Source organism: Asterias amurensis, chromosome 8 (genome assembly GCF_032118995.1).
Source record: "Asterias amurensis chromosome 8, ASM3211899v1".
NCBI lineage: Eukaryota > Metazoa > Echinodermata > Asteroidea > Forcipulatida > Asteriidae > Asterias > Asterias amurensis.
The window spans coordinates 3844902-3857073 of NC_092655.1; the positions used below are offsets into that span (position 1 = coordinate 3844902).

General features: G+C 39.6%; 1 protein-coding gene across 1 annotated transcript in view; it reads left to right on the top strand.

The window, feature by feature from the left end:
• The window catches only part of LOC139940705 (uncharacterized), a 229869-nt gene that overhangs the window by 192453 nt on the left and 25244 nt on the right, over positions 1–12172 (top strand). Inside the window, exons 8-9 of the mRNA XM_071937072.1 lie at positions 10690–10830; positions 11839–11952. Coding sequence (XP_071793173.1) covers positions 10690–10743 — 54 coding nt within the window. The 3' untranslated portion in view covers positions 10744–10830; positions 11839–11952. The remainder of the gene's footprint in view (positions 1–10689; positions 10831–11838; positions 11953–12172) is intronic.

Here is a 12172-nt window from a genome sequence, read left to right on the forward strand (position 1 = left end):
ACTTCTTTGGAATTTGTGTTGTTTATTTGGGAACCAACCAGCCCAAGCTGGGGTAGTGTAAATACACTTGGACCAAGAGGAGAGTAATGACTCAATAGGTCGTTCTATGACTGACTTTTGGGGGATCCATTTTTGGGGTTGGGCGGAAAAGGTTTCATTATTTTAACTTTCAAGATGAGCCGATGGCTTCGTTTGAATTGGTGTTGTCTTTTGGTGAATCACATGGCCCATAAGCTGGGGTTAAAGGTAAATGTACTTTTACTTGGATCAAGAACTATGGAGTCAAAAGGTCGGTCTAATGGCTGACCTTTTTGAGGATCCATTGGGGCGGGGAAGAGATTTCATTTTTTTATTTTATTAAATGAGTCGCTGACTTTTTCTGGAATTGGTCTTGTTTTAGTGGGGTTATGACTAGTAAGCTGGGGTTAAAAGATTTGGGTACTTTTTCAAAACGTCCATAGATTTACATTAAACTTACAGGGTTTGAAGATAATGATAGTGGAAAGCTTCCCTTCAAATCTTACTTACTGAGGTGCTGTAGTTTTTGAGAAATGAGTAAGACAATGTCATGAAAATCCGTTTATCTCATGAGACGAAAAATATTTTCATGACATTGTTTTACTCATTTCCCAAAAACTACAGCACCTCAGCACATAGTATTTTCAGGGAAGCTTTTTACTATCATTATCTTCAAACTGTTTAAGTTTAAATCTGTGTAAATCTGTGGACATTGTGTTTTTTGTCCTACAAAAGTTACATAGACCCTTTAAAGGTAGATGTACTTTAGGCCTGTACTCGGATTTTGTGGATTAATTTTTAATGCGTATCTTGTTGGCAAGCATCAATTATAAATAACAACCTCCGTAAATAAATAGACGGACCATTAAGTCTTAACAATGTCCTCGACAGTGCTTGCTGTGTGATAACTCACGCACCCGTGTGGCGAAAGTACAACTGCGTTCTCGCAACTCAGTTAGAAAGTTGTGGTATCCACATTGACGCGTCAAAACCCTTTTCATACGAAGGCGGGAATGTTCTTTGAAATCACCACGTGGACACCCATAAGTGAAGGGTGTAACTTTGACATTTTGCTGTGGTTGATATAAAAAGGATATAAAAACAGTCGTTCGGCGCAAATCAAAACAAAATGACACAAGAAGAGAACTTGGTCCATGAATGATAAATTAAGTTCAAGGACAATTTTAGAAAATCAGTAACCATACTCTGTATGTACAATCCCGGCCATCACTTGATATAGCAAACCGTGTGATTAACGACGCCGATATGTCTGCAAGAAGGCTCACCAAAATATTGTTTATCAAATTTAAATGTCAGGAATTTGTTCTTGGAGATGAATGAAAACTAAGCAGCATCCTCGGCAAATTGGATTTCTGATACATTATGGGGATATCAAGACCACGTGCGGGATGTTTTAACTTAAAATAACGGTTACTTTTTACTGTGGATCGACTTGCAGCCTGGATTCTGAGCGTCTCCACAGTGGACTAATTGCATTAGTCAATAAACGGCTAATTCTGAAATTGAACTTAATTTGATACCCTGTTGTTGAACTTAAGGTCGTCGGTTCTTAGCTGAGATTGTAAATGTTTTGTAGAAATATTGAGGGACAATACTATTGCCAAACTGTACACATGCGTTAAAGGTGACAGGATCAAGTTTAAGAGATGTTAAATTTGCATCGGGGATAAAGATATTAATTTTCGTGGTTTTTTTTTACCCATACACCGATGTGTGTTAGCACTTATGATGTCATTAAAAGCTATTAACTGAGATAAAACATTTGTTTCATACTGACACAGAAATAAGATTAGATACAGAGTAGAAAAGCAAATAATTAAACGTCACACGATTTGATCTACTGAAAGTCAATATGTAAAAAAAAGTGATGCAAACAATGTTACTTTTTATTACTATGATTCAAATCAGACATGCTTGTTCCTTGTGGTTTTAAAGTTGGCACAATGGGTGTTGTCACAGTACAGATAAATGGCTCCTGCTTGAGGAGCCCTGTACTGGGATAGGCCTTGCTTAAAACAACCCCATCTCAGAGCTATGTATCACAAGAGTGCAGTGCAAAGACACATCAGAAAGAGATGGATTGGTTATGACTGTCCACCTTCTATCAATTAGGAAGTTTCCATGCAATTTGCAAGGGAGGCTCTTGTCTCACATGTTGTGTAATTACAGATAATCCTCGGATGCGGATGAGGAGGGGATGGTGATACCCGTTGATATTGGCTTGTGGACGGTAGAGATGAAGCGTCGTGACACGCTGTGTCATTGTCCTAATCCCGTGTAACACTTGACTTGCCATCCGAGGTTCGGGTTTGAAACTTCACCCCGGGTGGCTTTGCCCTGAGCCGGGGGTATCTGACCGGGTCTTGTAAAGGACGAGGAACAACCTCCGTCCCACGGGAAATCTCATCGCGTTTCTTGACCTTCCGAAGGACGATGCTCTGTTTACACGGTCCTGATTGGATCTTGGTTGTGAACATTGTGACGGGGTTGAGGTTGTGGAAGCATTATGTTTGGTAATGTAGACTCCGATTACAGTCCCCCGGGCTAGAGGGCTTCATTATTTTTAGTGGGATGTTGTCGCACTCATAATGTGAAGGAAATAATATTTGTGATAACAATATAAAAATCGCAACCCTGAAAGTGTTGAGTTCTGAGAGGAAGTCCCAACAATCGTTATTTACCTCGAAAGGGTTTGAAGTTGAGTATTATAGACAAATTGGCATTTATTTGCAACGTACTAGAAATAAGTGAAAGGAAATCTGTTAAAATAATGTGGCACCGTGTGTGTGTGGGGGGGGGGGGTGTAAAGGTTTGCGACCGATCACACGTGATTGTTTATGATATAAAACGAGGACATTTTTTGACGATATCACATTAGGTTTTGCAAGGCAAGAACTGTCCCCGATGTGTAATTGCCCCATATGCTTTTGTTGAAGCAAGGTTCAAATGCGTAGACATATATCTTTAAACATAAGTGTTCAAGGCACGGGGAACAACTTGAATTAAAAACAAACTTGGTTATTTACTCACTTGATTATTTTGCTCACGTGCTTATGTGCTCACTTGCAAAAACGAAAGGTATAACGTTCCCTTGTAAAACCATATTCTGGTATGGTTTCAGCCATTTACCAATGTTCTCGATCGGCCACCCTTAACGCACAAATTATTAACACTGGGCACGAGTAGGTTTCCTCGGCACTAATGATTAATCGAAACGTAGGTGCAAGAAAATGAAGACATTTCTTTATCCTAGATGAGTAGAAAACAAAGCAAAAATATGTCAAGCTGCATGCGCCGCCGTATCAAAGATGCCAAGGATTGTTTTATGTTGTGTGGGTGATTTTTTTTTTTTTTTTTTTTTTTTTTTTTGAAGTGGAAGTTTAGCAGAGCGTGAATATGCATACTAATACTTAAGAAGGGGCTTCAACTGACTATTCCCGTGTCTTCAAGTGCAGTGTCGTTGAACTCAAGATTGAAGCCAGGGTCCCTAGGCGGGCTCTCGTCGCATCATGGGGCCGAACCGTCGAGTGTTTGTAGCGGGGAGGCAGGAAAATCCAAAGAAAATCTCCATGAAATTTTGAAAGTTCATTGATTTTTCTCCCGTTTTTATAATGTGTGTTTTTTATTATTATTGAGGTATATTTTTTTTTATATTTGGACGGGCTACCATTCCAGGTTTCTAGGGATCAATTCTTAACAGTTCAGCTTTCGAGTTGATCCCTCTACACTTTGAAGGAAAAACAACAACGGTTGGTACATCACAAACGGGTTTGTTTTTCTTCTTTAAAGCTACACGTGTATCAATTTAAAGCATGGGAGATGCAGTACGTGGATGCATTGCTTCCTTTAATATTAAACTAAATGCTTATGAGTTTAAAGATTATTTTTAGACGGAAGGGATTTCACATTTGAATGATATAGTTTGTATAGTTCAGTGGGCATTTTCTCATGGCACCCTATGAGGGTCCTGTAAATTTCGACTGGAGCGTGTCAAGGGCACCAAGGCAAGGACATGGGGACATGAAGGCAATCTTCTTCGTTGCCTCACTGAAGTATCAGCCTTGCATCAGTTTAATGAATGGTGTTGGTTTTTACACGATGCACAATTGACATACCTCCCGTCCTATTCGATCAGAAAGCGTTGTCAATATACATTTAAACTCATCCATACCCAAGCAGCACAAAGACGCCCGGACCACTTTTACTTTTGGTCCACGCGTGCACCTACGTCATGAATTTTTATTGATCTTCGGCCGTGACGTCTTACGACGTGCTTGGTAATTCACGAACATGCACAATACCGTTGTTATAGCATCATTTGGATATTCCTCTCCCGCGTGAAATAGGTGTGGTCTTCTATAATGTTCAATATCGTTTTCTTTTTCTTTTTCCTTATTTTACTCTTTTTCTCTTACACAAGTTTCTGATAATTAAAGCACTCTGCTTAAATTTTCCTAAAAATCGACAGCATCATTTTAGATTATTATTTCTAGGTGTTAAAGAAACAAGATTTCCGTTCAAGTTATCAAAAGTTGTTTGGGGTTTCAAGATTCGGTATTCTATTGTGGAGTTTAAATAGTTTAGCTCAATCGTGGTGATCCCATCCTTGTTATTCATAGAAATCGAACTGACCTTTTTCCACTGGACAAGCTCGAGGGTCTCACTATTAGAGATGGCTGCCGTATAATGGGGACTTGGATCTCTCCAATTGTCTGGGTAAAGTTTCATCCGAATAATTTGGAATGTCCGGAGTTCTTTTTCATCAATTGTTGCTCGGCGAAATAAATGAAACTCTTGGGTAAATCAATCAATCGGTCGATCGACATGGGTGTGAAGAACTACAAAAATATCAATTTCCACGTATTACACGTAGCTTGGAAAGACGGTAATTGTGGAAAACTTCGCTTAAAATAGTTTGCCTGAAATGCTAGTTGTTGAGATTGAGACAAATAATTGATTGCTTTTTGATCTCAAGAGTCTAAAATCCCGATGTCTTGCGAACAGTTTGAAGACATGCGTGGGGTTTTCACTACTTTCTTGGGAGTCCGATGACCAATTGAGCTAAATAGACCACGTTAACACAAAGAATGGCCTTGTACAATCCAGAGGCCTTTCACGGTAGCGGAATACTACACTGGTCATGTGGGAAATTTAAACATTGTCATCATAATTTCAACATGAACTCAAAAGTTATAAAAGTAACCGCTAGAATTTTAAGATAAGTCCCCTGTCACAATTTTAAAAACTTCTTTCAAAAATACGTACAGTACACTCTCTTTGAAATGCCAGAACTACGTGCTGCAATCTTCTGAAAATTAAAGCGTTTTGATTCATCATTGCTTTCCAGTTCCTGTCGTATTATTTATTCATGAGACAATATAGTTAGCTGTTGCAAACAACTTACCAACCAAAATGAAAATGACCGAGGAAATAAATGCAAGAATTAGTTAATGACCGTAGCAGAGTCTTTCTCGAAGGTTAAATGACAACCCAACGTTCATGTTAACTGTGTTGTCATTTAGCTTTCGAGATCGGCTCTGCTATGGTCAAAACGTCAGACCATTAATATTTCTTGCATTATTAGACATAATACAAAATGCCGACAGGTTGGACAGCGGCTGCCAAGGTCAGACAAAAGTTAAAACTGTCATCTTAAGATGCGTACGACCCGACCCCTGCCAACAATGCAAATATTCTGTGGCACCAAATCGCTCATGTCAGAGTTTGCATTTCAATGTATCGAATGCATACAATCTCAATATTATAATAATGTGGCTCAATTTATGATTATTAACTGACAGATGATAATTTTGCACGATGCCGAAATTTGCTCATACGGGACGTATATCTATGACGTACACGTTGTTCTTATCCAACGTTCACACTAGAAGTAAAAGCCTTTGAAAAGAATCATACGTAAACAAGGGTTTGACGTAATTATTCTGTTGTCCTTTTTAACTTATACTTCCCCTCCTTGAAGTGCTCTAGTTAGCTCCCAAGGGGTAAGCATGTGTTATCGACCCCCATACTTGATACAGCGGAGTGAGAATGGTGACAGGGGAAAGTGTCCGGACCCAACAAAAATTCATGAAATTACATGAGGCCCACAAGTGGTCCCATGGTTCGCATGAGAACTGTTTTTGGGGTGGCGTTAAGAAGCGCTGAATAAACCTACTATTAGTATACTAGATAGGCTGACCCCACGGCGGGGTTCAGCCTGTTAACGGGGCGGTATGAAGTGTTACTTTGAGAAATTTAGCACCGTGGAGAAAGTGATGTGTAGGAGTAGACATTAGTTTGTCATCTTTTGCTTAGCTTTTTTGTCCACTTTTCCTTTTCTTTTTTTGGTCTTTTTTTGTGGGGGTGGGGGGTCGGGATGGTGATATGTATGTATCGGGCGTACAGAGAGAAAAACATCACACTAGACAAGGCGATCTCGCTCGTCCGTTTCTCGTGTTTTTTTTTTCTTTCTGGGGTTAGATAAAAATGACTCAGCTTTTACCATCAAGTCGGTAGTCTATGCACAGGGCCCTTCTTTCTGCTTAACCGAATGCAGATAACTCTTAGGTAATTCCCATTTCGCGGGATAAAACAACCAGTTTTCGCGCCACAGCCTTAGGGGACTTTCCCCCAACTATCTCGCTGTGGCTGATGGATGAACCAGGAATTAACATTCTGAGCTTATTCCCCACCGACATCGGTTATTCCTTGTGCTTGAGAAATGAATACGCTAAAAGAATCTCGGCAGCTGCACGGGATTGGTGTTTATAATTAATACTCCAGAGACAATTTCTCCTCGTGGCTGACTTGTTTGTGTAGAAAGCTGCAGAAAAAATCTTCAGCAGAAGAAGAACAAAATATGACATACTCTGTGAAAAGATAAACTGAATTTCGGCAATATTGTTGTCTTTGTCAATATTCTACGGAATGAAAACCATTGTTGTTTCAATTGAACGTAAGTGTTGGTGTAAATAGAGTGTTTATTGTTTCAACGCAACGTATAAACATTGGTGTAAATAGAGTGTTTATCTCCAGGGGTTTGGTCGCGTGCGAACAAAGTTCACCTCACTTTATTACTTACGAAATACCTAGAACAAAACGCTATCTAGGGTAATAGATTGAAACTTCATCATCTAGAACGCTGGACGGAGATGAACTTTGGTATTTTTAGTTCTTGAATGCACCGTTCGTCTACAATTACAAAATACTATAGGCTGGTTGCAAAATACATAATCCTAGGGCTGAAATGGTTTAATAAAAAATACTCGATTGTTGCAACAATTAAACTATTTTTATCGGTTGTCGTGGTGGGTTAGGTTGAACTAATTTGAAGATTTATTATTTTTTTTAGAATATTAAAGATTGCCTTAAACAAATCAAAAGTATAACTGGAAATCATTTTTGAGAAGTTCATATTGTTAAACCCTTGATGGACTACCTTTCCCCTAGCGTAAAACTCTCGACTGGGTTCCTTCTTCAATGTTCCAGTGGGATTGTAACGTTATTTTAGTTTAGATGTGGGTGGAAATGTCCTTTGCAATGTTTCGAGGTGTAGAGAATTGTATATGAATAAATGGACGGTATGTCACCGTATGTAACTCTGGGGAGGCAGGCAAATTTGAACGCTTGATCTGAAAATCTACCGGTATTTGAACCAGAATTTCAGGCGACTCCAAATAGATTTTGATTCCTAGTGTATTCCCTTATCTCTCCTTATAGATTTGCTTCGTGACAGTGGCTAATTAAGGTTGGATAATTAAATTCAGGCACCCCTCTTTTGTTATCTAGGAGCGGCATCTGCCAAAGACTGCGCAAGATTAGCGGGTGCAGTGCGTGCGTGGTCGCGGGGTAATTGTTTTCCGTGTCGTGTGGAGCTCGGGTGTCGTGATCCTTTTAGCCGCAAATTATTCATTCACTCCTTTAGATGGGATATTTTGAGGAAATTAGCGAAACACATTACTGAAGGTGTATACTTCCTTAAAGTGTGGATGGCAACTGCATCATAGAACCTTCTTGTTTTTTAAAGGCCCTCTGTGAAGTGGTTTTTGAGAAAGGGGTCACTTCTCATTTAAAAATTATTAAAAGTCTTCAGGCGTTAAGCCTTGCAACAAGGGAGTTTTTCCTTTCATTGTTCTCTTGCAACTGCGATGACTTATTGAGCTCCAATGTTCACAGGTTTGTTATTTTATGCATAGGTTGGGATACACCAAGTGAGAAGACTGGTCTTTTACATCATTAACCAAGATGAGTTGTGTCTGATGCATTTAAAGGGACATCTTCAATTAATCAGTGGTGATTACGCAGAAATGACTGACGACTGTTAACAGAGAGCAGGATTGTCGTTTTTCTGTTTTGCTCTGAAAATAGTTGCACAGCAGCAGTCAACTGCAAACACCTGCAGCAAGACCGTACTGGGATGCCAATCTGTCAACAAATTATGTGAAGACCTCGGAGTTCTCACAGATAAACTGAATCCATGCGAAGCGCATGGACATAAATTGTTTGTCGACAGAGGGCGCCGGGTGCAGGCATTCCGAATCGTGAATACTCGTGATAACAAAAAATGAGTAATAATAATCTGGTTGAGGTTCTCGTGACTTTTTCTTAATTTCATGTTATCAACAGCACCCTGCACCAAGTGTCAGAAACAAATCGACAACCCCCTTTCCAAAAAGGGAAAACTGGATCAGGAAAAACGTACGAAGTCCTTACATTTTTAGCTCTCTGTGTAATGCGGGGTCCTTTTGTAAGTAGACTACCGTGTAGATGGCTATGGACGTATACCTACAAAGCACATAGTCTTTTTTGTCTGTACATTGAACAGTGTGTCTGCAAACCAGAGGCCTTAAATGACGCTCAAGAGGCACACCTCGGTGTTTGGCGAGTAGCACCGAGAGGAGCCTCCATTGCCCAGGGGGTCTACGGTCACGACTTACCCGTCGTAAAGGACGAGATTGTCACGCCTCTCGGAGGTTGTCGACCGGAACTACGGACTCGTGAGGAAACACAAAAGTGATAAGAGTCCGTCCTGCTGCTTGTCACATTTTACTGGTCAAATTGCTCGGAGCCACGATGTGTCTTTCGGAGTAACTAAGCTTGTAGCTATATTTTGTTTGTTGGTGTTTTTTAATTTTTTAAACAGAATTTATATTGCGCACTGAGGATCACAGATCCCACAATGCGTTTTACACCAATAATTATTTAAAACACAAGACAAGCTGCATGTAAAACAGTATTTAGAAATACAACGTAATTTCAATGAAAGGGTAAACCTCCAATATTGACAATAGTTATGAGCGAAGATGGGCCCCAATATTTGTTATAAATATTTGTACATTTTTTCGTTTACTTTCGTTATCGTGTACGAAACAAAGATTGCGTTGCAAAAGTTGCAAAAGACACTATTCCTAATGGCGCCGAAATCAGTAGCTGAGTCGTTTCGTAAAAAGTTCCTTTGAGCCAAAATGATAGTTTTAATTTATCACCGAACATGACGCGAAACTCTGCATTCAAAATCCGAGTTATTTCCCTGCCCAAGAGGGCGCTATACAGCCTTGGCACAGCCACGACCCGAATGGCCAGGACCTGCTGGCAATTGAGCATCAGCTACTGCGGCTAGATTATTAAATTGTTATCTTATAAGTTTCAGCTAGACCAAGTACAATAATCGGTCGATGCTTAAAATAAACCTTAATATTTGGGCAGTAGACTGAAATTAATATCAAGCGATATCTTCAATGTGAGAGCTAACAACCACATGAGGTGGGCGCAGACATGCAATAAAAAGAGTCCACGGGTTAGGGTTGACCCTCCACTTACCCCCCTTTATTACCAAATATACCCCCTTCATTCTCGTCTTGCCCCATCGTCCTGTAAATCGACACCACTAGCCCCACTTCGATGCCAATCGAATATCTCGTATGTAGGTTAATGAGGCAGGGGGCTGTGCAAATATTGACTCATGTAATGACATTTTCGGGAGCGAGTTTTTAAGGATTGAAGACATTCTCTCTTGGGGGACTTTCGTGATGCCAGAAGCTTATTCTTTAGGGATGAAAACTATTCAATTTGCTTTTTCTGTTACTGAATGCTGGAGGAGGGTACCATTTAGATGGGTATACGTTTCCCCGTTCGCTTCAAATTGCCAATGATGTCCTGTTTAACAAGATATTGCATTGCACCCACAAGGATAAAGAACATACTCGTCGCCAAGAACTTTTCACATTCCTGTAAAAAAGAACAACACAAATAAAGCCTGCCATCCTCGAGGCTTCTGGGTAATTGTTTGATTATTTTACTCAACTTCCTCACACAGTGGTACAAAATGGTTGATGGTTTAGTCAACAGATGGCGTTTTGAATGGCAAATAAGTTTAAAGGCAGGGTATTCTTTTTACATCCTATCAGTTATTTCAGTCCTATTTAAACGAAACGTTACTGACAGTAACGCTTCTCAGTATTAGATCTTGCATCTTATTATATAACAATATTACTACGAAGTGAAATTTTCTCAAAATAATTTATACTTTTTAAAGCTGAATGTAGGCTTCTAATCAAAAAGTTTCTTTTGCCATTCATTTCAAAAGCGATTACCAAGCGTATACCTTCCCTTTAATCAACTGTTGGCAATGTGCCTTCTCTTTTTTTCCAGAGTGTTAACAATCTATGGAACCAAACCGAGAATGGAGGGCAGCATATAGTCTGATCCCCAATGTGTAAACGTAGAATACGAATTCATTGACGCTAAAAAGCCCACTGAACACGCGACGAAGAAGTTATCGTCATGATAAAGGTCAGTAACTATCAAAATCGAGACACTCACTGTTAAAAGTAAAGTATGTACCTTTGGTTTTAGGAACCGTTCGATTGCTTTAATTCTAAAACTAAAGTGTTCATGTTTCATTTCAAAAGGACTGCAGCTCATGATATCAAGAAAAATTGGCCTTTAGAGGAATGTGATTTCAGAGGGATTCAAAAAGATTCGATCTGAGAAATATTCCCACATGAAACGATTCTCACATTGTGTATTTCAATTACGGATTATTGTTACTGCTTGGACATAAACGCTCCAGATTTTAGGCAATGTCTCCAAAAAATGCTACCCCTTTCGAAAATGCACGACTCTATGGTATTTAGCGATGTTGTTAGTGCGCATGCACGAAGTACAATTTACATAAACCATGGCAAGCCAATAACAAGCGGTGCATAACACATTCACCTTCGTGTCGCATAACGCAACTTTCTCACGTTTCCGTAATTGCACACGTAAATCCCTCACTCTTAAAAATCTCTGTTTTTACAGAGTCCAACACAAAAATCCTTCGGTAAACAAACGTGCTTGGGACGGGACAAACTTGTCCAAACACTTTCCAGTTCGGTGTCTGAGTATTTATCCAAGTAGAGAGAAGATGTTTTAAACAAGTGGTCTCCAGCCGCGTAATGTCAATACTGTTTAGAGTTTGGAGATCTACAAACTAAGTTGTGCGGAGATGTGGAAACGGGGTCGACAACTACAGTCCCATCGTTGCGTGGATTCCATACTAGTTGGTGTTTGGAACAGGAAATAGACCTTGTCATCGCAAACTTTGGAAATATGGGAATGATAATATTTTAACAAAATATTAACCTGGAGGGATAAACAATTAGGATAACATTGAAGGGGGATTGGACATAACACAACTCGCAGTGTGACGAGTTGCATCTACACTGTGAATTACGTTGACAGAAAAACAAAAGATGACCTACCTTTATAAAAAAAAAAAAAAATGCAACTAGTTTTGTATTCGTTTTTATTTAACAGATGGATGTTTGTCAATGGAGGGCGCTAGTCAGGTTATCCGGGGCAGAGCTGTGTCTTCGCGGTACACAAACTGGGTGGCGCTATGGTCTCTTGAAGCCCCATTCACAGTGACAAGTAAGTGCAAGTGTTCCTTTTGGATTGTTCATAGCGTAGGCATGGATCATAGATTCAGACTTCTGTAATCTCATTCTGTACTTGGTTTCCTCGATCTTGGTGTTGTTAAGAGTTATTATGTTTTAGAGGTTAAAAGCAATCAATATCAGTGCCATAGCTAGAAAAGTTGGAGGGATTGTAAAATATATCAATCTTATCATTAGTGCGTTCTCTGACGGAA